This window comes from Centropristis striata, chromosome 10 (assembly GCF_030273125.1).
Source record: "Centropristis striata isolate RG_2023a ecotype Rhode Island chromosome 10, C.striata_1.0, whole genome shotgun sequence".
Classification (NCBI taxonomy): Eukaryota; Metazoa; Chordata; class Actinopteri; order Perciformes; family Serranidae; genus Centropristis; species Centropristis striata.
The window spans coordinates 1,047,321-1,074,820 of NC_081526.1; the positions used below are offsets into that span (position 1 = coordinate 1,047,321).

Sequence of the window (27,500 nt, forward strand, 5' to 3'; positions counted from 1 at the left end):
GAACTGGCCCCGAGCCTCCTTCACCTGTGGTTCCAGGGACCTGACACATCTACTTATTCTATAAGCAGCGCTGGACTATTGGAGGTGTAGTTTATTGGTTGTTACGCCGTAGAAGTCAATGAAAATAAATAGTGTCCAGAGACAAAAAAGTGTTGCTGAAATCTGCTGTCAGTACTCTGTAAAACTAAATGTTGCATGTTTCTTATTTTGTGTGCTTGCTTGCAAAAGCACACTAACGACGGAAGCCCTGAACCGCAAGTGAAGAAATTTTTTTTTGAGATGTTATCTTGTTATTTCGAGATAATATCTCATTATTTTGAGATAATACACATATGTAAAAAAATAAATAAATAAAAAATAAAAAAATCTTCCAACATTTTTTTTTCTTCAGATATTATCTCATTATTTCGAGATAATATCTCGTTATAACCTATGTTATAACGTTTACCTATGTAAAAAAAATTTTTTTTTTTTTTTTTTATTATTATTTTTTTTTACATAGGTGTGTTATCTCGTAATTACGAGATATTATCTCGAAATAATGAGATAATATCTGAAGAAAAAAAATTTTTGGAAGATTTTTTTTTTTTAATTCTTATTTTTTTTTTACATATGTGTATTATCTCGAAATAATGAGATATTATCTTGAAATAACGAGATATTATCTCGAAATAACAAGATAACATCTCAAAAAAAAATTTCTTCACTTGCGGTTCAGAGCTTCCGTAACTAACAACTATTCACCGAGCTTATTTATTTTTTTTCTTATTTATTATTATTTGTTTAGCCACGCCCCCTTTGAGTAGCCACGCCCATTTGTTTAGCCACGCCCCCTTTTACAAACTAATGAACCGTTTGTCCTACAGACTTGTATGAGGTGTCTGTGAACTCAGGACAGAGTCCCTGTTTAACTGCTGATTGAATTTACAAGAATGATGGTCCAGAGGCAAGCACACAATCGAAATTTCTTTAGAAATTTTCTAGTTATAACTCATTTTTCCTGTTCTACGGAAGCCCTAAACGGCCATGCATTCATATATTTTTTTCCCCTCCGTTTCCTCATGATAACGGGTTAATTTCATTTGTTTTCTCGACAATTATCTCGTTATCTCGGGCCGGGTTACAAATGCAATTATACATTTATTTCCTTTCTTACATTCATGTTTACATTTTTTTGTAACAAAATATGTTTTTATCAATCTTGGCTGGGCGGGTCGGTGAGTAAAATGGGCGGGATTGTGGAAAAAACTACTGAGCTACTTCCCTGAGACTTGGTGAAGACTTGGTGCTGCTGTTCACATGAACAGAGCTCTGAAATTTTATCGCTGTCTAACAAAATGTTGGCCTTTAATGTGGTATAAAAGCCACGTAGGTCCCTGAAGGGATCCAACAGACCAACACTTCCAACCAGAGACCAGAGTACCAGAGTTCTGGTCTGGTTGGACGGTTTGTTTGGAGGTGGGTTTATTCCCCAGAACCATGCGTCTTTTTTCCGAACCTTAAACATGGAGTTTTGATGCCTAAACGTAAAAAAAAACAGTTCCATTCCACAATGTTAACAATGTTTTTAACCGCTTAGCATTCCTGAAATTATCTGTCCATGCAGCAAGAATTACCAAAAAAGACACAAAATTATTAATAAAGACACAAAATTATAAAAAAAAAAAGAAACAAAATGACCAAAAAAAGACACAAAATGACCAAAAAAGTAATTTAAGGGACCTTCTGGTTGGTCCCAGAACCATGCATCTTTTTTCCGAACCTTCAACATGGAGTTTTGACGCCTAAACGTAAAAAAAATAGTTCCATTCCACAATGGTAACAATGTTTTTAACCGCTTGGCGTCAATTTGTGTCTTTTTTGTGTCATGTTTTTGGTCTTTTTTGCGTTTTTGTGTGTGTTTTTTTGGTCTTTTTGTGTATTTTTTGCCTTTTTTTGGTCTTTTTGTGTCTTTTTGGTCAATTTGTGTCTTTTTTGGTCCTTTTTCATGTCTTTTTTGGTCAATTTGTGTCTTTTTTGGGTCATTTGTGTCTCTAGATTTAGAAGTGTTAGATCATTGATCTTGTTTTAAGAGTTAATTTCTTATTTTAAGTGTTCAACATGCTTATTTCTAGATTTAATAATCTTAATTTAATGAATCTTGTCAAGGTAAATTATCTGTCCATGCAGCAAGATCATTTCCCTCAGATTTACTGTTTTACCTGTTTTTTAGACTAAACACCTTTTTTGCAGTAAGCTCATTAAAACACCAAAATCAGAAGACTAACTTCCTTCCTTGAGAGATGGGACCATCTGAAAGGTCTTTGTGGAGCTCCGAGTGCCGTTTTTATTCTCTATATTCCAACGTGAGCAACAATAAGCACATTATCAGATCAATAAGCAGGTGAATGAGTGATTCTCAGAGGCCTGTATGAGGTTTTTACTGTACGAGGCTGTCAGACTGCAGAGTTCAGCTCTAGTTCACTCTGTTGATACCAGACTACTTTAAATGTGCAGCACAGTTTCCTCCGTTGTTACAAAGTTATGACAATGAGTGGAGGGCAGAGGAGGAGGAGGAGGAGGAGGAGGAGGAGGAGGAAGGAGGCGCTATCTGACAGCACCTTGACAGCTCAGCCAGGACACACACTCCTTCCCAGGGAAACACTTAATCCAGCTTTTAACAGCTCTGGCATCAGGACATGTGTGTGTTTATGAGAGAGTCTGGAGGGTGGAGCTGTGACAGAATAATCCCTGTTACCTCTCAGGATGACGGGGGAGTACAGCTGCACCAGCAGATATATGTGTGTGTGTGTGTGTGTGTGTGTGTGTGTGTGTGTGTGTGTGTGTGTGTGGAGTTTCATCTGTTCTGATGATCACTCAAACATTAAAGATGGTTTTCAATATTCAGAGCACACACGGTCCTCTTAGTGTCTCTTAGAGTCCTCTTCAGATCTGATAGAAATGAGAATCCTGCTCACTAAGATTACACAGATTATAATGATACTAATAAAAGACTCTGAGGCTCCGTTTACATACGGTGACGCTAAACCAGGGGTCTCAAACTCTAATTACCTGAAGGCCGCTGGAGGCAGTATCAAAATAACCAAAAAAGGACACAAAATTACAAAAAATAGACACAAAATGACCAAAAAAGACACAAAGTTACTAAAAGAGACACAAAATGACTGAAAAGACACTAAATTACTTAAAAAAAGACACTCAATTACAAAAGAAGACACAAAATGACCAAAAAATACATAGAATTACCAAAAAAGACACAAAATTATTAAAAAAAGACACAAAATGACCCAAAAAAAGACGCAAAATCACCAAAAAAAAAGACACAAATGACCCAAAAAAGTCACAAAATTATTTAAAAAAGACACAAAATTACCAAAAAAGACACACAATTATTAAAAAAAGACACAAAATTACCAAAAAAAGTAAATAAAGGGACCTTCCACACACAACACGGTAAAGTGCCATTCATATAAAACTCACATTAAACTTTCATATCAAGGTGGGGGCCACAAAACATCATCACAAGGGCCACCAGTTTGAGACCCCTGCTCTAGAGGGTGGTTTCACATTTTTGCTTTAGTTTTTAAGCCCCAAAACGCCGTCACCGTGTAAACGAAAGACACTTCACATTCAATATTTAGTCCTTTTTACCTGTCAGGTGTAAACGGAGCCTAAAGCTTCACAAAACCTGCTTTCTCTTCTTCATCTTGACTCTAAATGTTCAGCTATTAATCCGTTTTGCCCTTTCCCCTCATAACAACACATGGTTTATGTCCTGGCTTATCTCCAGCACACACACATGTGTACATACAAACACACACACACACACACACACACACACTATCTATACTAGCCTGTGATCCCTGTCACAGTAAAGAGGTCACGTCTGGACCGAGTCACGTCTAATACCGTCACACTGTGACATCACAGAGACACAAGTCTCTATATGAACACAACCTCACATCTACATATTCACTCTGACAGCTTTCCTCTCACACACTTTACATACGCATGACTGACTAGATCTGTCCTTACAGTCCGTGTGTGTGTGTGTGTGTGTTCTTGTGCTTCCTACATAGTGAGGACCAGAACACGTTTCTAACCAACAGAGTGAGGACATTTTTTGCAAAGTGAGGACATTTCGGCCGGTCCTCACTTCTTTAAAGGCTTTTTTTAGATTTCAGACTTTGTTTTAAGGGTTAAAGGTTACATGATAATGATAATTAACTGAAACTGTATTGTGTGGTTACAAAACTAACTAAAATTATAGTGAAAATGTCCTTCGTTTTCCTCTTTGTCAACTTTTTTCATACATAATGAAGATGGATCAGACAAAGGAAATAAAGGCAAAATTTACTGTGACCTCTTTTAATCTCCCACCCAACAAATACCCCATTACAAAAACACTACAACTAATAGAAACTAAAGCATTAAAAAAAATAAAAATGAACTAAAATTAGCAAACTCACTCTTAAAACGAATTAAAACTAAAGACTTCACTATTCCAATGAGGGTCCTCACAAAGATAGAAGTACAAGAATGCGTGTGTGTGTGTGTGTGTGTGTGTCCTGGAGCACTCTTAAGTTAAAGTTATAAGCTGTAAGATCATCATTTTACTTTGAAAAAGTAATCAAAAGGACAAAAATGCATTAAAAAACAGCCATAAAATGATATATTATCTTTATTCTATCACTTCCACTGAGTTCAACCTTTTAAACAGCAATATTCATTTGTTTACCTTTTAAATTGAATTTCCCCTTCCTGAAACTAAACCTATTACATATTTATTCATTTAAATGCTAATTACTGAATATACATAAATTGAAATGCCAGTTTGTTTACATTGCACCACTGTTGTTGCACTTACTATGAAAATTATATACAACAATTAAATACCAGGGGAATTTATTTCTATCAAAACTTGTGGTTTTACTTGGGGGGAAAAAGTCATTAAATGAAAAAAAATGCATAAAAAACTGCCATAAAATGATATATTATCTTTATTCTATAACTTTCACCACTGAGTTTAATCTTTTAAACAGCTTCAGTCCAGATTATTACTATCAAATATTAATTTATTTACCTTTTAAATTGGATTTCCCCTTCCTGAAACTAAACCTACTGACTATACATAAATTGAAATGCCAGTTTGTTTACATTGCACCACTTTTGATGCACTTATTGTGAAAAATATACAACAATTAAATGCCAGGGGAATTTATTTCTATCAGTCTGGAACATGTAGGTGATTAGTAACAACATTGATTTTGATGCATTTTTGTTTTTTCATAATACAGCAGCAATAACTGAGGAATAGCGTGTATGAGAAAATGACTAAATCTGGTGTAAAATAGTCAAAACTGCAAAAGAATGCATGATTATTTCTGCAGTGGCTGAGGGATCAGAACTTGTGGTTTTACTGGGTTTCAGTCGGGACATTTCTGTCCTTAAGGGTCTGCGTGTGTCTGTATTATGGCGACACGGTTTATTACAGACTTATTAAAGGAGCTGAGGTTGAACTTTCAAAATTAAAAACAAAAGAAAAACCAACTAACACCGTGGCCAAATGTATGCCATATGCATCAACACGGCCAACATGATTAAATGAAGAATGTCCCGAGGGAGGCTCGAGGGTAAACAATGTCTCCACTTGGTTTAAAAACCTGCAGCAATGATTCTACCTGAGTGAAGCCAACAGGCTAACAGTTAGCTCTGTAGCAGTACAGTGTGTATGTGCTAACAGGCTAACAGTTAGCTCTGTAGCAGCACAGTGTGTACGTGCTAACAGGCTAACAGTTAGCTCCGTAGCAGTACAGTGTGTATGTGCTAACAGGCTAACAGTTAGCTCTGTAGCAGTACAGTGTGTATGTGCTATCAGGCTAATAGTTAGCTCTGTAGCAGTACAGTGTGTATGTGCTAACAGGCTAACAGTTAGCTCTGTAGCAGTACAGTGTGTATGTGCTAACAGGCTAACAGTTAGCTCTGTAGCAGTACAGTGTGTATGTGCTAACAGGCTAACAGTTAGCTCTGTAGCAGTACAGTGCGTATGTGCTAACAGGCTAACAGTTAGCTCTGTAGCAGTGTACTATTCGACAGACGGAAGCTTGTAGTTTTGTAGTTTTCTCACGGATCCAACATGGCTGCAGAAAACTCCAAGCTCTCTTTGGATCTAGCTGTAGACAGAGTTCTAGATAGTTTAGAGACAAAGTTTATTTTAAAAGAAGAACAACGTTTGGCTGTAAACTCCTTTATCACCACCAAAAAGGAGGATTTAGCCTTGCTGAGAATCAGGATTTAATCTACCAACTAGCCCCGCTACCGCTAGCTGCTTTAGTCTCAAAGTAGAGATGCTAGAGGGCTAGTCTGGCTATATAAACATCAATTTCTGTCTCTCTACATACGTCATCTGGTATAACTGATCTGATTGGCTAAGAGCTACCTACAGGGGCTTTTGACAGACATTCTAAGCATCCAATAAACGGCTCTGGAGGATCATAAACCACGTCTCCTCTACGGAGAAATGAATTTCTGGTGTCCAGACTAGATCTCATCTGTGATTAGTCTGGAGCTAGCGGCTGAGGTTTCCTGAGATAAAGCAGACATGAGGAGGTGTCATGTTAAATCAAAACAAAGAAAGAGCTTCATGACATTCTTCTCCTCCAGCTCTCACCATCTGCCCGTCATCATCATCACTGGATGAAGGCTCTGACCTCACTGGATGACAACTATGACAGAAACTCCATCTGTTCTCTCTGCTCACACACCTCCTTCTACTGCTAGACCACCTCCCAGGGTCTGGAGCAGGAGGAGAGAGGAGAGAGGAGCAGGAGTTCTGTTCTCATTTTTCTCAAAAAATGTCTGTAGATTTTACGGTGAAAAACTGCTAAACCATGACAGTAAAAGACCGTAAAATGATAAATGTGTTAATTCAATTTCAGTAACAATAAAAAACAATGTAAATGTATATATATCAGCCAAAACAGTGTTTTTTTACACTTTTTTGGGGGGGAAAAATTACTCTACTGTAAAATACATTGGCACCGTGTTTGTAACCAAAAAATGCTGTAATATATATACAAGCACTGTTATTTTTGCATTTATTTTTTGTAAAAATACTTTTTCTCACTGTTAAATGTACTAAACACCATATCTCTAACAAAAATATATAACAAAGTTTCTTTCGATGGAAAATCTTTTTATTTTTTACGGAAAGATATGGAGTAAAATGGCTTAAAATCTTAAACGTGAAATCAAAAGTGCCTAATTTAATTTTACTGTAATGTTAGAAAAAGTTGCACCGTATTTATTACGGTAAAGTTCTGGCAACCACAGCTGCCGGTTTTTTACCGTAAAAACAGTTGGTTTTTTACAGTGTACTGACACAAAAACATGAGCAAACACAAAGACAAACTGTGTAAAAGAGGAATAAAATGATGAACTAGAGCCAGAACTTTAACTTTCCTCTCCAGACTCAGGATCTCTCAGGATCTCTGAGGATCTCTGAGGATCTCTCAGGATCTCTCAGGATCTCTCAGGATCTCTCAGGATCTCTGAGGATCTCTGAGGATCTCTCAGGATCTCTCAGGTTTGGCTCTTTCTCCTGCAGCCAGATTTATTCTACTCTGTGAATTCCCTTCTCCTCCTGGTTCATCTGAGCTCTTGATGTGTGGAGAGATATTAGTATAAAAGATTGATGGAGGTGTTAGGAGCGTCTGGTGTTAGGAGGAGCTGTTTCTGTGGAGGAGGAGGACACTGGATCCTGGTCGTTAAACAGGAGATCAGCAGCCTGGATCTGCTTGTAAATGTCCCTCTGATGGCTGGCTGCATATGCTGGAGATCATAAACTGGCTGCTGGTTTAATATATGAGGTAGATATTTAGAGGACGAAGGAGCAAGGTGGTGAGAGAGATAGTTTCATATTATCATGTGTTAGAGGGCTCAACTCCTCATATATATATATATTAATATTAATATATAAACTCAGTACAGTGATCCAAACTTCTTACTTTAGAGACATTTTCGATTATTAAGTTAACTGACAACCTCAGACTCAGAGACATATATTCAGTGGTGGAATGTATCTAAGTACATTTACTCTAGTAGTGTACTTAAGTACAATTTTGAGGTACTTGTACTTTACTTGAGTATTTTCATTTTATGTAACTTTATACTGCTACTTCACTACATTTAGAGGTAAATATTAAACTTTTTACTCCTTCTATTTTACTTACTTTTATTTAGCTGTCTAGCTGTTTTTCATGTTTTCATTTTGTGTCTTTTTTGGTCATTTTGTGTCTTTTTTTGGTCATTTTGTGTCTTTTTTGGTCATTTTGTGTCTTTTTTTGGTCATTTTGTGTCTTTTTTGGTCTTTTTGTGTCTTTTTTTGTCATTTTGTGTCTTTTTTTAGTCGTTTTGTGTCTTTTGGTGTCTTTTTTGGTCATTTTGTGTCTTTTTTTGGTCATTTTGTGTCTTTTTTGGTCATTTTGTGTCTTTTTTTGGTCATTTTGTGTCTTTTTTGGTCATTTTGTGTCTTTTTTTGGTCATTTTGTGTCTTTTTTGGTCATTTTGTGTCTTTTTTTGTCATTTTGTGTCTTTTTTTAGTCGTTTTGTGTCTTTTGGTGTCTTTTTTGGTCATTTTGTGTCTTTTTTTGGTCATTTTGTGTCTTTTTTGGTAATTTTGTGTCTTTTTTTGGTAATTTTGTGTCTTTTTTGGTCTTTTTGTGTCTTTTTTTTGTCATTTCGTGTCTTTTTTTGGTAATTTTGTGTCTTTTTTTGGTCATTTTGTGTGTTTTTTTGTCCTTTAGTCCAACATAAAATGTGATTTTGAATCTTTTTTTTTACTTTCAAAACACTATCATACTCAATAAAGAATTTTAAATGTTGCAAATGTGCATTAATTTCAGAGTGCATAATTTTCAATTAAATTCTGGAAAAGTTGGTGTGTTGTAAAACGTTTGACCAGTAGTGTATATCCGTGTGTTGTGTGTCTCACCAGCCTGGTTGGTGGTGATGGTGACGGCGGCGTACTGCCTCATCTTGGGCGCCATGGCTGAGACGCCGTTGAGCGCCTCGATCTCGAAGGTGTAGTTGGTGTGAGCCAGCAGGTCTCCCACCGTCACCGTGGTGTTGTGGAGGCCGGTGGCGCGCGGCAGGAAGTGGACGTTGCTGCGGCACGGCTCGCAGCGCAGGTTGCCGCCGGCGTTGCCGCCGTTGCTGCCGTTGGCGGCCCCGTTGCCACGGCAACGCTTGCAGAGCACGTTGAAGGTCAGGTCCCTGCGGCCGCCGGCGTCCTCCGGCCAGCTCCACTCCAGGATGACGGAGGTCTCATTGATGGAGGAGATCACGTTTCTGGGGACCGAAGGAGGTCCTGGCAGGAGGAGAAGAGAAGGAGAAAAGGATGAGGTCACCGCGGAAACAGGATTACTAACAACGGCTTAGAATGGAGAGAATAAAGGAGAAAAAAGGAGAAGAAAGGAGAAGAAAGGAGAATAAAGGATTTCTCTCAAAGATTCTGGTGGCGTCATCAGAGTGAGTGAGTTTTCCAGAAGGGAAAATTTAATTTAACATAGAAAACATTATTCATTTAACCCTTTTTAATAGTTTGGGGCTATTTTGTTGGTTTTTGACTCTTTTTCATTCTGTCTCTATATAAACCAGTTAAACATCTTCACCATGACGTGTTGGTGTCATTGTTTTCAGCACAACCTATAACCTATATGACCTGATTATCATTTTAATTTTGACTTACTGGATCAACATTTTGAACACAAAAAACATGCTTAAAACACATAAAAACACAAAAAAATATGCAAAAAACACATAAAAACACAAGAAAAAACACAAAAAAACATGCAAAAAACACATAAAAACACAAGAAAAAACACAAAAAAACATGCATTAAACACATAAAAACACAAAAAATGCATAAAACACATAAAAATGCAAGAAAAAACACAATAAATACGCATAAAACACATAAAAACACATAAAAACACAAAAAACACGCATAAAACACAAAAAACATGCATAAAACACATAAAAACACAAAAACACACACAAAATTACAAAAAACACAGAAAAACACACAAAGAAATTACAAAGAACACAGATAAAATCACAGTAAACACAAAAGATTGCATTAAAAATGCTGAATGCACACTTCAAAATTAAAAAAATCTCAATTAGGATGAATTTTGAGTATAATAACAATAACTAAACTATAATAACAATAACTTTCTTTCACTGTGACTCTTTTTAATGTTGTTCTAGTGTTTTGTTTGTTGTTGTTTGTTCTTTCATTATGTTTTCTTCTGTGCTGTTGATGTCCTCAATGACTCCTTGAGGAATAAATAAAGGAAAATATAAAAATGTCCTATAAATATAAGATCAGAGATGAAAAAGATTCTGGTGGCGTCATCAGACGGAGTTTGTCTGCTGTTTTTTCCAGAAAGTGACTTTTCCAGAAGGGAGTCGGTCATTTAACTGGTCTTTAAAGAGCAGAAGTCCTGCACCTATACAGAGGTTTGATTCTACAGATTGTAATGAAAGCAGCGTCTGTAATTGTTGTCTGGTAATATCAGGCTTGATGTAATACGAGTCTGCTTATGTCTCTGTTTTCCTCTTTTTGGATCAGTAGAAGAAGAAAAAGGTCATGAAACAGTAAAAAAACAGCCTGTCAGAGTCAGACTGACATATAAAAGTAGAAACGTCTTATTACAAACAGATCTTTCTTATTATTTCCAGATTTTTATATCAAAGCTATGACTGTAATTACATGGAGGAACAAAACAAAGTGCCAGCTAGCTGTTAGCGTAGCGGGGGGAGGAGGGGGGGGGGCTTCAGATAAAATGCTTTGTTTGGTTTGTTTGACTTGACGAGAATTTACTTCACTTCCAAACTATTCAGAGCTGCTGTCTGATATCTGCAGGCTGCTCTCACTGTTAGTGAAGAGAGAAATCAGGAGACAAAACTAAATGTTTTACTGGAGAAAATCAGAGAAAGACATTCAGGTTATCTAAACAAATCAGAATAGAAAACGTCTTAAGATGTGTTGGAAGTTTAAGAGGTGTTTTGCAGCTCCTACACTCATTTATCTGTCTGAATAAAATGTATAATTATAATGATAATGACTTTACTACACAATAAGAACCAAGGACAAATTATGTAATAGGCTATTATTATACTGTATGTCCTTATTGAATACTGAACTCTGATTGGTTGATAAGATGTTCTACAGACTGTTAATTCTGTATAACAGAACACTACTACACTGCAAAAAGTCAGCTCTTAAAAACAAGGGGAAAAAGTACAAAAATTAGGTGTATTCTGCTTAAAAATATCAAAATTATCTGCCAATGGAAGAAGAAAAATTGGCTTGTCTAGACTTATGGTGAAGAACACAATTTATGGTATTGTATGATTTATTTTCTCCACAGCCTCAACAGAAATCACCAAATGCAGAGAATCTACTTTCCTCTTACTACCATCAGAGTGTAATGTGATCAGACACATTTCATTCAAAGAACAACTAGGCAGCACATCCAATAATAATAATAATAATAATAATAATCTTTTTCAGCCATTATGGTCAGAACTCACATTTTGTGTCTTTTTTCCGTCATTTTGTGTCTTTTTTTGTCATTTTGTGTCTTTTTTTTGTCATTTTGTGTCTTTTTTGTAATTCTGTGTCTTTTTTAAGTAATTTAGATTTTTTTCTGTCATTTTGTGTCTTTTTTTTTTGTAATTTTGTGTCTTTTTTTTGTAATTTTGTGTCTTTCTTTGGTTATTTTGTTACTGCCTCCAGCAGGTAATTTGAGTTTAAGACCTTGAGGCTTTAGAGGCTTTCAGCCAATTCTAGTCGAGCAATAAACACCAAATAATTTGTCAGGATCTGCTGTCAGAAGCATTAAAACTCCTCCACTAACAGAGAAAACAGCTTACTGTCACCAACAGGCTCCATTATTATTATTACTGAGATAACCCACAGATTATTAATATTATTCCTCTACTCTGTAGTGAAAGTGTGTTTTCTCTGTTAGTAATGGTGACCCTGACAGTCTTCTGGCTCACCTGGACCACTAACTCCCCCAGACCACATCAGACCACATCAGACCACATCCACCTGGAGCTCATATTACCTGCACAGCCAACACACACGCACACCTGCAGCCAATCACACACTGATCCAGACGTCAGAATAAAACATGGACTAGAGATTAACATGTGACATGAATTATGGCGTGGAGGAACCGAGGATGTGTGCGTAATCTCCAATTCCTCACAAAGAGACTTATGAGTTACAATTCTCTCTTCAGGCTCTTTCCAGCCTCAAACTTAAGAAAAAAGTGATTTCATACACTGTAAAAATAAAAAAAACGGTTGAATTTACAGTAAAAAACCAGCAGCTGTGGTTGTCAGAACTTCACTGTAAAAAAAATTACAGTGAGTGGGTTTTCAACTGTAAATTTAAATGTAAATATCAGGAAAAAATGATGTTATTTAGACTGAATAATCCTGTTTTTTTAGGGTAATTGTGTCTTTGTGACATTATGGTATTTCTTCATTAATTTTACATACATTTTAAAAAATATTTTTACAATTTAAGTTGTGTACTATTCCTTGATTTACGGTAATTAAGTGTCTACTATGGTAATATATAATTTTAAATTGTACACCTTCTTTCTGATGCAATTTGACAGTATTTTACTGTAGTTCCTCATATATTTTTTACAGTGTACTGTAAATTTAAATGTAAATATTATCAAAAACTGTATTTTTTGACTGAATATTCCCATTATATTTAGGGTAATTGTGTCCTAGTGAAAATATGGTATTTCTCTTTTAATTTTACATGAAAGAAACATCTAATACGGTGATATTAAATTTTTAATTTTACGTCTACACTGTAAAAAATAATCTGTTTAATTTACGGTAAAATACCAGCAGCTGTGGTTGCCAGAATTTCACTGTAAAAAATACAGTGAGTTGGTTTTCTACTGTTAATGTAAATGTAAATATCAGCAAAAACTGTAATTTAAACTGTATATTCCCTTTATTTTTAGGGTAATTGTGCCTGAACAAGAGTTGATCCACAGCAGTAAATAACCGTGTCGTCAGCATAGAAATGCACATTTGCATCGGACACATTTAGACCAAAGTCATTGATATAAATGATAAATAAGAGGGGCCCCAATGCAGAACCCTGTGGCACCACATATTGTGACCATATGGTATTTCTCCATTAATTGTACATGATTTTTTAAATATTTTTACAGTAAAACTGTTCTATTTTACTGTATTCATACTGCACTATTCCTTGATTTACTGTAATTAAAAGTGTCTATGTGTATATGTATTTATATATATGTATGTATATATATGTGGATATATATATATTACTTTTTATTTCTTCTTTATTATTGGCTTCTTATTTTTGCAGGACTTTTATCCATGCTTGTTCTGTCAAAACACTGTTTTTAAAGGTGCTATATAAATTAAGGCATTATTATTATTATTATTATTAGTAGTAGTAGTAGTAGTAGTAGTAGTATTAGTATTATTAGTATTATTATGGTGCTAAGCAATTTTTCATTTTACGCCCTACTTCTCATGCAATTTGAGAGTGTTTTACTGTAATTTCTACAGGTATTTTTTACAGTATATACTGTAACATTAAATGGTAAAATCTTTAATTTATGCAACATTTATAAAAACATTTTTTTACAGTGTAGAGTGTTTCAGCCAGTTGCGGTGATGGTGATGATTAAAAAGGCAGACCAGCTCTTCTTTAGTGCATTTTTGTGCTAATTTAGAGGCGGAGCTGTGGGATCCATTGATGCGTTTTTAATTGGTGGAACTGAATTCTTGGAAGTGGACATTTATACAGCTGTTACACAAACATCCCATGTTGGATCCAGCAGGAAATACCACACAGTTCAAGGCTTTTTTTTGGTATTATTTCATCGTTTTTCCTTCTCATTTTCCTTGCAACATTTTCCAAATTACCAAAGTCAATTCTAAACAACCTCCATCCCACCGCTAACGTTATAATCATGATCATTATCTTTAACAACGTATCTATTCATTTGCTCAATGCGTCCCGACGAGGTGAACGTGCCTCGCTGACAGGACGGCGTGGAGATAACGACGCCAGGGACGCCGTGACTCTCCTTCTAATTAGGATCTGTCTTTGGCTCCGGGCCGCAATTTGTATTTCTACTCTTCTCTGCACGGTGCAAGGCTGTTTTTCTTCTTCTGAGCTCCATTTAGTAGCGGATGTATCCATAACCTGACATGAGGGAATGCAGTGATTTATGGTTTTATGGGGAATGCATTTTGGAAAGCTCGCAGGAGGCATCTGCATCTGCATCTGCAATCCATCTGAAGCTGAGACAAAGAGACTCATTCGGTCATTTTGTGTCTTTTTTAAGTAATTTAGTTTTTTTCCGTCATTTTGTGTCTTTGTTTTTGTAATTTTGTGTCTTTTTCTGTCATTTTGTATCTTTTTAAAGTAATTTAGTTTTTTCTGTCATTTTGTGTCTTTTTTTTCTGTCATTTTGTGTCTTTTTTGGGGTCATTTTGTGTCTTTTTTTTGTAATTTTGTGTCTTTTTCTGTCATTTTGTGTCTTTTTAAAGTAATTAAGTTTTTTTCCGTCATTTTGTGTCTTTTTTTTTGTCATTTTGTGTCTTTTTTTGTCATTTTGTGTCTTTTTAAAGTAATTTAGTTTTTTTCCGTCATTTTGTGTCTTTTTTTGTAATTTTGTGTCTTTTTAAAGTAATTTAGTTTTTTCTGTCATTTTGTGTCTTTTTTGGTCATTTTGTGTCTTTTTTGTGTCACTTGTGTCTTTTTTCGGTCATTTTGTGTCTTTTTTTAGTAATTTTGTGTCTTTTTTGGTCATTTTGTGTCTTTTTTGTGTCACTTGTGTCATTTTTTGGTCATTTTGTGTCTTTTTTTGTCATTTTGTGTCTTTTTAAAGTAATTTAGTTTTTTTCCGTCATTTTGTGTCTTTTTTTGTAATTTTGTGTCTTTTTAAAGTAATTTAGTTTTTTCGGTCATTTTGTGTCTTTTTTGGCGAGGGAATGCAGTGATTTATGGTTTTATGGGGAATGCATTTCGGAAAGCTTGCAGGAGGCATCTGCATCTGCATCTGCAATCCATCTGAAGCTGAGACAAAGAGACTCACGTAGGGAGACGGGAGGTGATAAAGAGTTCCTGGGCAACAGAGACCTCAGTGACCTTTAATACAGGAGGAATGTTCACACTCGCTTTCTATTACTGAGCTGCTTTTATTGGTGCAGTCTGCAGCGCATTATGTTTATGAAAACAACAATAAATAAGATTCAGTTAAGAGGGAAAACACTGTCAACACTGAGAGACACTTCAAGCCTCTGGATTCAATTTGAATTCGCATGAATGCATTATAACTTTTTTTTGTGTTTTTTGTTTTGTTTTGTTGTTTGTTGTGTTTGTATGTTGTGGTTTCTCTATATTCTCTGTTTTTCTGATTTATGGACCTAAGGGGCTGATTCTGAAAACATACTACACGTATTTGCAGCCGGACACTAATAAAAAAAGGTCTAAAAACGAGATAAAACAGTAAATCTGAGAGAAATGATCTGCTGCATGGACAGGTAATTTACCTTGACAAGATTTCTTAAATTAAGATGATTAAATCTAGAAATAAGCATGTAGAACACTTAAAATAAGAAATTAACTCTTAACTCTTAAAACAAGATCCATTATCTAACACTTCTAAATCTAAAGACACAAATTGACCAAAAAAGACAAATTGACCAAAAAAAAGACATGAAAAGGGACCAATAAGACACAAATTGACCAAGAAGACACAAAAAAGCCAATAAATTACACAAAAAAGATACAAAAACACCAAAAACAGACAAAAAATACAAAAAAAAAAACACAAAAAGACACAAAAAGACCAAAAAAAGACAAAAAATACACAAAAAGACAAAAAATACACAAAAAAACCCCACGAAAAGACCAAAAAAAAACACGAAAAGACCAAAAATATGACAAAAAAGACAAAAAAAACACAAAAATTGACCCCAAAAAATATAAAATGACCAAAAAAAAACCCCCAAAAGACATAAAATCACAAAAAAACACAAGAAATGAGTTTTTATCTTGGTAACAGACACTCAGAAAGTCTGCTAAATGTTTCCATGTCTCTCCTCTCAGCTATCAATGAGCTGCTTAAACGCTCGGAGCAATAAAATATTTAACATCTTCAAAAAAGTTTCTTAATGTTTCCATATTATGACTTATTTGTTTCTTTTTTTTGTTTTGTTTTGTTTCTTTTTACCTTTGTCAATTCTGTATTTTATTGCACTTTTTGCACTTTTATGTGAAGCATTTGGTGGCTCAGCCGTCTGTAAATGAGATATATACATAAATCTGACTTTGACTTTGATAACAACGTGATAAAGAGAACTGTTGAAGTGTTCAGTCCAACCAGAGTCACAAACACTTTCTATCTTCCAGGTTTATTTCTAAGTTTCAGCCCACTGAGTTCCCACTGAGTCCATTTAGACTTCATGTTGTGATGATGACTTACAGATTTTTAAATACATTTTTTTTCTCATCCTGAAGGAAGTTTAACACATATAAAACCACACAAATCACAAATTCATAACTGAATAACTGTTTGCAGCTCGAGGTTTCCTACAGACACACAAGTTTTTGTGACTGCTTATTTATTTTATAAATAAATAACACATTGTACATTTCTAATTTTTAAATTAACTTGAGTTGTAACAGGCGTAATAAACTGATTCAGCCTTTTCGCTCCAAATGTCTATTATCAAGTTTCTTTCTCTGTTTACTTTAATCAATGTTTTTTTTTTTCTGGTTTGTTTCTTCTGTTTTAATGACATGTACTGACCGAAATAAACGGAAATGAAACGAAGCCTCAGGATTCAATCTGCATACATATCATGAATGTATTATAAGAAGTGGAACTGTTGAACTAGTGAACACATCACAAGCACTTTCTATCTTCCAGGTTTATTTCTAAGTTTCAGCCCACTGAGTTCCCACTGAGTCCGTACAGACTTCACGTTGTGATGATGACTTACAGATGATGCACACATTTTTAAATCCATTTTTTTTCTCATCCTGAGGGAAGTTTTACACATATAGAACCCCACAAATCACAAATTCATAGCTGAAAAAGTCATAATTGACCTTGTTTGCAGCTTGAGGTATCCTACACTGTAAGAAAAATATATTTTGAATTTGCTTCACCGTAAAAACACACTGAGTGGGTTTTCTAATGTAAATTTAAATGTAAATATTATCAAAAACTGAAATTTTGACTGAATATTCCTGTAATTTTTCGGGTTATTGTGTCCTTGTGACATTATCCTTTAATTTTACATGAAAAAAAACTAACATTTTCGCCATGTTTTTACATAATTTCAAGGTGAACATAGAGTCCAAACACTTTAAACTCATAACTACTGAAACCTATAGTGATAGAGATCATGAGGAAAAAATGTGGTGTTTTGTCCTGCGTGTCCTCTTTATTTATCTAAACCTCCTGACTAATATGTAACAATATGGAGTTTGGACAGATATAATATTCTGCAACAATGATGAAGTGTGAAAGCAATCTGAAAGCATTTTCACCATCTCAGGACAGTAAAACTCGCTGACAGCCAAATTATGTCTTCCAGCTTCACTTCAAGGGAGGTTAAGACGTGTTCCAGCTGATGTTTTATGAGCTAATGATAAAAATCCTCCCACTCCATCCTGGAGGTTATCTCTCATATCAGTAAAGGAAATAGTGACCAAAAAGACACAAAAAAGACAAAAAAGACACAAAAAAAGACACACAAATTACAAAAAAAAGACACAAAAAGACAAAAAAAAGACAAAAAATACACCAAAAAATACACCAAAAAATACACCAAAAAAGACACAAAAAGACCAAAAAAGACACAAAAAAACCCAAAAGACCAAAAACATGACACAAAAAGACACAAATTGACCAAGAAGACACAAAAAGACACAAAAAAGACACAAAAATTACACAAAAAGACACAAAAAGACCAAAAAATACACAAAAAATACACAAAAAGACCAAAAACATGACCCAAAAAAGACACAAATTGACAAAAAAAGACACAAAAAAGACACAAAAATTACACAAAAAGACAAAAAAAAGACAAAAAATACACAAAAAAGACACAAAAAACCCCAAAAGACCAAAAACAAATTGACCAGCTTCACTTCAAGGGAGGTTAAGACGAGTTCCAGTTGATGTTTTATGAGCTAATGATAAAAATCCTCCCACTCCATCCTGGAGGTTATCTCTGATATCAGTAAAGGAAATAGTGAGGAGCTGTGGAGAGGGAGGAAGCTGCCTCCTCCTCCTCCTCCTCCTCCTCCTCCTCCTCCTCCTCCTCCTGCTGCTGTGATATATCCAGCAGGTCCAGAGGTTTCTAGCTGTAATAAATAAAGTTAAACTCACGGGTGCAGGCCATGGCAGCAGGGTCTCCCTCGGCTCTGAAGTAGTTCTTCTCACAGCCACAGTGCAGCGAGCCCTCGTGGTGGGAGACGCTGTGGGGAGGACACTTGGAACACTCCAGATTTCCCAGCGAGGACTTGTAGAAACCGGCTCTGCACACTGGAGACAAAGAGAGACAGGAGGCATGAGTTTCATGCTGCAGCAGCACAGCAACATCTATAAAACAGCTCTAAGAGTTCTTCCACACAGCACCTACAACAAGCAAGAAATGAAAGATGCACTGCAGAAAAGGTGTTTAAAAACCAGATCAAACAGTAAATCTGAGGGAAATGATCTTGCTGCATGGACAGATCATTTATCTTGACAAGATTTATTAAATTAAGATTATTAAATCTAGAAATAAGCATGTTGAACACTTAAAATAAGAAATGAACTCTTGAAGCAAGATAAATGATCTAACACTTCTAAATCTAAAGACACCAATTGACCCAAAAAAGACATAAAATGACCCATAAAAGACAAATTGACAAAAAAGGCACAAAAAAAGACAAAAAAATTACACAAAGAAGACACAAAAAGACCAAAAAAAGACAAAAAAATACACAAAGACATAAAAAAAACCTACAAAAACACCAAAACCATGACAAAAAAGACAAAAACATAAAAATTTACCCCAAAAAAGGCATAAAATGAGCAAAAAAAACCCCCCAAAAGACGTAAGATCACAAAAAAGACACAAAATGACAACAAAAAAGTGTTTTTATCTTGGTAACAGACACTCAGAAAGTCTGCAAAATGTTTCTTTATGTTTCCATATTATGACTTATTAGTTTCTTACCAAGATAAAAAAAACTTTAGATTTGAAGTGTTCAACATGCCTATTTCTAGATTTAATAATCTTAATTTAATAAATCTTGTCAAGGTAAATTATCTGTCCATGCAGCAAGATCATTTCCCTCAGATTTACTGTTTAATCTGGTTTTAGACCTTTAGATTTACTGTTTGATCTGGTTTTAGACCTTTAGATTTACTGTTTGATCTGGTTTTAGACCTTTAGATTTACTGTTTGATCTGGTTTTAGACCTTTAGATTTACTGTTTGATCTGGTTTTAGACCTTTAGATTTACTGTTTGATCTGGTTTTTAAACCTTTTTTGCAGTGTGTGACCTGTGTTAAATGAACTCTCGTGTTTTTAGAAGTACAGTTGTGTTAAAGTTTAACCCCGAGCAGAAAAATGAACCAGGAGACGAGCTTTTAGTAGCTTCAGAGCTTCGTATCGTCTCCAGATAAGATGACAAGAAGACAAGAAAGAATCAGGAGCACCATGGAACTAAATTGATAAAGAAGGGAGAATGTTTGATCTTTCCTCCTCCACAGACACACAAACAGACTCACACATGCAGCTTGTTTCCTCCACACAGGTGGAGTGTCACCCTGCTTGCACAGATTTGTGGTGAGTAGGAGTTAAAAGAGCTGCTGAGTGCAGATTTAACACTCAGATATTTAAAGAGAACAGTCTTTTATCTGAGGCGACAATCTGCATTATTCATCTTCTGAGAGATGAAGAGAAACAGAGACAAAGAAAGAAAGAGAATGATTGTTTTTACCAGCAGTCGGAGGCTTCCAGTTACATTAACAGCACATTTACATTCACTGCCTTCTCTTGCAGTCTCTTTATGAAATCTTCGGCTATTATGTTCGTTAAAAAATATGTTATAAAATCTTCACCATGCCATGTTGGGATCAGTTTTTTCAGCGTTATCTCACCTTTATGTCCTGATTATTAATTTTTAACTTTGACTTACTGGATCAACATTTTGACCCCAAAAGAAACAAAGGAAACTTAAAATCTGATCTTGAAAATTATGTTTCAAAACACAGAATTTTAAATGTTGCAAATATGAACACAGGTTGCAAATATAACATATAACAGGTAAAATTAGGATAATATCTAGTTCTGTATTTTATACTAAATATATTTGACATTATCTCCAGTTTTACGTGGCTAAATATCATCAAAAAAAATCTGGAATGGAGTTTCAAGCCAGTGTTGCTTCATTTTTATGTCCTCATTATGAGGGCTAATAGGAACACGAATAGTAAAACTCTGCTTACATAAATGCATAAAACATTATAACAAAATAATATATTTAGAATTTATACAACAGTCTGAGTGGATCCATTCTGCATAACAAGTAGTTTTACTTTAAGTACATTTTGATGCTGATACTTTTGTACTTTTACTTCAGTAAGTTTTGAATGCAGGACTTTTACTGTAGTGGAGTCATTTCACAGTGTGTATTAGTACTTTTACTGCAGTAAATAAAGGATCTGAATACTTCTTCCACCACTGAAAATATAGATATATATATGAGTCCAGCAGCTCTATGGAAACAGCACAATCATGGCTAGAAGAAGGAAGAACTCATAAATGTCTTTAAGGAGTATATATAACATTTTTATAGTGTCATAAATCATAAAAAAGAGAGAAACGCAGGTTGAAATTCCTCTCAATTATTTTACAGAAACTGATATCAAATGGAATCTATTAAACAAGAGTTTTCCAAGTTCCCACAAGTGTTACCAATACTGAATAAAACTCTCTGATTGGTGGAGTGAGAATCATCTGCAAAAACAATAAAACACGAGCTGCAGATTTCCTTCTACGCAGAGCCTGTCTGACCTCTCTCCTCTGGTCTGTGTAAAAAGTCTGCAGCTCTTTGTCACATGACAAAGCCAAGTCTCAGCCAAGTTCTGAATGCAGGACTTTTACTGTAGTGGAGTAATTCCACAGCGTTGTATTAGTACTTTTACTGCAGTAAAGGATCTGAATACTTCTTACACCATGTATGCAATAAATCATTAACAAATCACCTCATTTTTACTAAATGCAAACATGGAACATTTAAATCAATGTGATACTGTTACATGCAAACACAAACAAGCTTCTTCTTCCTCACACACACACACACACACACACACACACACACACACACACACACACTCTCTCCAGCCAGCAGAATGTGTGTGTCAGCAGAACGTCTGTCAGATCCCAGTGGTGGACAACAAACTCCTGCAGAACCAACAGAGCTGATACCCCTGCTGCCAGATCCATCACTGACACCACCACCACCACCACCACTACACCACCACCACCACTACACCACCACCACCACTACACCACCACCACCACTACACCACCACCACACACACTGGTAACACACCACCACCACCACCAGCAGGTGTGTGTGTGTGTGTGTGTGTGCAAGTATGTGTGTGTGCATGTGTGTGCATGTGTGTGAATGTGTGTGTGTGTGTGTGTGCGTACATGTATGTGTGCATTTATATGAGCATGTGTGTGTGTTCATGTGTGTGCATGTGTGTGTGTGTGTGTGTGCGTGCATGCATGTGTGTGTGCGCGAGTATGTGTGTGTGCATGTGTTCATGTGTGCATTTGTGTGTGTGTGCATGTGTGTGTGCGTGCATGTGCGAGTGTGTATGTGTGCACGTGTGTATGCACGTGTGTGTGCACGTGTTTGTGTGCATGTTTGTGTATGTGTGTTAATGTGTGTGTGCACGTGTTTGTGTGCATGTGTGTGTTCATGTGTGTGCACGTGTGTGTTTGTGTTTGTGTGTGTGTGTGTGTGTGTGTGTGTGTGTGATAGAGTAATAGAAAGTGAAGCGGTTTAATCCCTCTGGTGGAATAATGACAACCACAACACTTGCTGACACACACAGAACATAACAGACCACCCTGATTGGACGACACACCAGGTAATCAGAGCTGACAGCAATCGGCCTCGGCCAATCAGGTTAGAGAAGAGAGGAGATAACCACGAGGTCAGCAGAAACGCTGAAGGAACATAGAACAGGAGCCTGTTAGGATGAATTAATGTGATAATAACAGACTGAGGTCATAAACAACCTCTGACAGATCACATGACCCTAACAGATCACAAACAAAGATCCCTTCACTGGATCCACTGGACAGTCAGACCACTGGGATCCAGTCCAACTGGATCTGTTTCCAGTTAGTCCCCGTGTGGACCAGCTCCTGGCATCAGCCTCACACGGATCACAAACTAATCATTCATGCTCCTATTCTAAGTCACAGATAATAGAATAACAGATCAAGACAAATGAAACACATCAAGACAATTCATTTATTTTGCTCTGCTGCAGGATTTATAGGTTTTGTCTCTCAGCCTCTCAGCCCAGAGCCCACTGGTAACTCTTTTCACCATCTGAACCCTCCAACCCGCTGGCAGCTCTGTAAGCCATGTTTTCTTTAAATAAATGACACCATTTATCAAAGCCAAACTGTAAAAACAGAGGATATTGTCGGATTTTCATATTTCCAACGGTCCTTGAACTAATCATCTGTGACGAAAGCTTCCATCAGAGAAAGAAACTAAACCTTAAAATAGTGGTACTTCATCAAAATCACTTTACTCGACACGTCTCATTTCTACTTTAAATAAACTTTTTGTACTAATCACATCCTGTAAAAGAAATTAAAAAAAATCTGTGGTCTTAAGCATAACTGAAAAAGCTGCGAATGACTCGGCTGAGATGTTTTTTATGTTAAATCTCAACGTGAAAAAAGCTGTCAGATAAATGTAGTGGAGTAAAAAATAAAATATTTGCCTATAAATATAGTGGAGTAGAAGGATAAAGTTAGGGTGGATTCAGGTAATGTGGGACACTTAAGGTTTGTCTGGTTTATTTCCTGCTTAAAGTAAATATAGTCATCAAAAACTTCACTTTACTTTTTCAGTTATTCTGCTCCTCACCTGTGGAACAAACTACCTGTAGATGTGAGGTCAGCTCCTTTAAACCAGCAGTTCTCAACCTTTTTGAGTCGCGACCCCCAATTTAACATGCATGTTGTCCGTGACCCCCACTCACTGAACACAATCTCACACACACAGTTCAGATCACCCAAAAAAGAAACAAAATGACCAAAAAAAGACACAAAATGACTAAAAAAAGACACAAAATTACCAAAAAAGGCACAAATTGACCACAAAATGATCAAAAAAGACACAAAATGACTAAAAAAAGACACAAATTGACCACAAAATGATCAAAAAAGACACAAAATGACCAAAAAAGAAACAAAATTACCAAAAAAAACACACAAAATGACTAAAAAAAGACACAAAATTACCAAAAAAGGCACAAATTGACCACAAAATGATCAAAACAGACACAAAATGAACAAAAAAAAGACACAAATTGACCACAAATTGACCAAAAAAGACACAAAAAAAGACACAAAATGACCAAATAACACACAAAATGACAAAAAAAAAAGACATTAAATGACCAACAAGACTAAAACACATGAACACATGAACACTTTAACACAGTGGAGACAGAGCTGACTTCCAAAATGATTTGGCGACCCCCAGAAATCATCTCGTGACCCCAATTGGGGTCCCGACCCCAAGGTTGAGAACAGCTGCTTTAAATGAGGACTAAAATCACTATAGTTTACTGCAGCGTATCTTAACTTTAACACTTATCTGCCTTTACTTTTTAACTACACAATGTCTGACTTGTGCTTTTTATTATTTTATCTCTTTTTTTTATCCTGCTGTATCTTTTATTTTATCCTATTTATATTTTTATTTCCATTTCCCTGTTTTAATTGACTGTTTTTACTGTTTTCAATTGTTTCTTGCTGTTTTAATGTGTATGTAAAGCACTTTGAATCACCTTGTGTTGAATTCTGCTATATAAATAAACTGGCCTTGCCTACCATGGGGGTCATGTGACTGAAATTACATCAAATACTTTTTAATTTAGAAAAAAATAACAAAGTCAAATTTGTAAAAAGTGTCCCACATCACCCAAATTCACCCTACATAAAATAGAAATATTCAAGTGAAGTACACGCACCTCAAAATTGTACTTAAGTACAGTACTTGAGTAAATGTACTTAGTTACTTTGCACCACTGTTTATATTGCAAAGAGAGAATAAAACTCCATTAAAGTTCTCTGGTTTGAGACTGTAGTTTTACTCACAGAGAGTCAATGTTGTATTTGTCGTGGACTATTTTCAGCTGCGTATTAATACACATTTAGAGTAAACTGGGAGGTAACACTTTACAATAACCATCTAAGTGATGTTTATAGATGGTTTATAAACCAATTATTATTAACCATTTACAAAATTCTATACATATTTAATCTTTAAATGGTTTCAAGCAAATTCTTAAAGGTATAAGAATAATTTTGAAATCATTTACATACTTAATATGGTGTTAAAAATGTCATAATGAGTGTAAAGCTATTAATAAACTAATAATTATCTTTGTTTATGGTAAAGTAATCTATTTGGCATTTATAAATTATAGTTAAACATTATTAAATTTTCTACTCACCATTCTAAATGGCCTATATATGGTTTATAAATGATGATTAAACATTAATAAACTATCTATTTACCATCTATAAATGATGGTTATTGTAAAGTGTTACCAACTGGGAGTGTGTAGGACTGACTGAGATCAATAATACATGCTGATTATAATAAAGTTGAATGTCTCCCTGTGGAATGGTTTTACCTCCAAGATGTGGTTTTAATTTTTTCTTGGACAACAATGGAGATATATAGTAGGAAGGAATGTGCTGTGTAATTCTTTCGCTACACCAAAAACACCAGCAGGATCATTTTTTATGAAGGGGAATATGGAATAAAACCACACTTATCCTTTAAGTATGGTTCCTGCAAACGCTGGGGGAACTTTTCATCACACCAGACTTGGACGGAGGACTCTGGCAAGTCAACACGCTGAGAAACGAAAGAAAAACAGCCTCGTTTCCACTTGAAAGTTAAAAATATGTGGGGACTTTTCAGCGCGTAACACAGCCGTGAAACTTATTAGGCACGGAGAAGACCCCGTAAAGTTTCAATGTAGAAATCAATAATAGCCAAAGCTGCACTTACTCTACGAGCTTTTCATGTGACAGTATAGTGATATGTTGTATTTTCTTCACCGCAAACCCTAAAAATATTTTTATAACAGTTGGAAAAGGATAATAAAGAGCCTGTTTCTGCTGCCAGGATAAAAAAAAAAGCTGCTCTGACAAGAGACTGATGGTAAAATCAGACTCGGCTCACAGGAGGTTAACTACTCATCCAGAGCTGTGTTACACTCACATTCACCGGCTGTGTGTGTGTGTGTGTGTGTGTGTGTGTGTGTGTGTGTGTGTGTGTGTGTGATATAGGATGATAGCGTGTGTGTGTGCTAGCATGTGTGTTTGTGCCCCGGGAGAGGAAACACAGCACCTCTACACATGACAGAGTATGTGTGATTAATTAAAAGATGTGCATGTGTGCATGTGTGTGTGTGTGTGTGCATGTGTGTGTGTGTGTGTGTGTGTGTGCATGTGTGTGCATGTGTGTGCATGTGTGTGTGTGAAAATAACACACAGACACACACATCTCACGACAGCATCTCTGCCTCGACAAAAGCGAAGATGAAATATTTGCAGGAGAGAAAAATATGAAGGTTATCCCCCCTGAATCATCTTTTATTTATTTTCAAATCAATAACAGCAGCAGGAACAGCGTGTAAGGACTGTATCACTGGATCCCCCTAAGTAGTCCTTTGTGATACACACACACACACACACACACACACACACACACACACACACACATACATGTCTTTGTGTAGTTGTGAGGACCACCACTTCCCCTAGCCCAACACACACATTTCAGGGTTTACCATCTCTGTTAGGACCTTCCCTGAAATTCATACAGATGATTAATTAAGGCCTTTAGAGGCTATCCTAGCATTTTCTTTGTGAGGACTGGAAAAAATGTCCTCACAACTACAAATGTCCTCACAATGTTGGTATTCTGCCAAGGGTTGGTCCTCACAACTATATGAAGACAAACACACACATACACATACATACATGTCTTTAATAGTTGTGAGGACCACCACTTCCCCTAGCCCAACACACACATTTCAGGGTTTACCATCTCTGTTAGGACCTTCCCTGAAATTCATACAGATGATTAATTAAGGCCTTTAGAGGCTATCCTAGCATTTTCTTTGTGAGGACTGGAAAAAATGTCCTCACAACTACAAATGTCCTCACAATGTTGGTATTCTGCCAAGGGTTGGTCCTCACAACTATATAAAGACAAACACACACACACACAAACATGCATTCAAATTGAAATTCTTGCAAATACTCATATTCTCACGGGGGTATAACACCATGTCTGTACATAATGACAGCTGAAACACTATCTCTTCATCCACTTTTAAAGAGCAGCACACACACACACACACACATGCACACACACACACACACACGTGCACACATGCATGCACGCACACACACACACACACACACACACACACACACACACACACACACACACACACACACACGAGGCAGCAGCAGCCACATGATATGCTGCTTGTAGAATAACTGGGCTGGATCAATAGTGTGGGTCATGGGACACCTCATCAATAATGGACGTGGCTGCTGGTGGTGTCGTGGTTCTTCTACTACATGTTGGCTCAGATCCTGACCTGACCTTGGTCAGGAAATGTTTTGCTACTATTTATCTTTTGGGATTGGACAAATATCTAGACAAGAAAAGAATTTCAAGACGAGACAAAAAAATGTGTTTTTTTTCTCTGAATTTGTGGGCCTGAAGCCTGAAGATATTTCACATTTTTATTCATTCTTTCATTTATTCTTTATCTCTAACTGTTTGTCTACACTATCAGAGACAGACAATCACGATCTCATTCACTCCTACGGGTAATTAAGAGTCACCAGTTAAACCTAAGCTGCATGTTTTAGGACTGTGGGAGGAAACCGGTGAGAACATGCTATTACACCACTAGTCCTGCAATTTAACAATACAATGGAAAATCAAAGTTCCAGTGCAGGTTTTATGCAGCCATTCAAAAAGATTTTTAAACAATACAAAACAGTGTGAAGTACAGTTATTGCTGTAGGCTATTTTATATTTT

The 27,500-nt window shown here is 36.0% G+C and overlaps 1 protein-coding gene across 1 annotated transcript in view; it reads right to left on the reverse strand.

Moving 5' to 3' along the window:
• epha3 (eph receptor A3) overlaps positions 1-27,500 on the reverse strand; it is a 217,238-nt gene that overhangs the window by 74,350 nt on the left and 115,388 nt on the right. Inside the window, exons 4-5 of the mRNA XM_059342240.1 lie at positions 18,492-18,647; positions 8,993-9,367 (exon numbers count right to left, since the gene is read on the reverse strand). Of these exons, the coding sequence (XP_059198223.1) occupies positions 8,993-9,367; positions 18,492-18,647 (531 nt within the window). The remainder of the gene's footprint in view (positions 1-8,992; positions 9,368-18,491; positions 18,648-27,500) is intronic.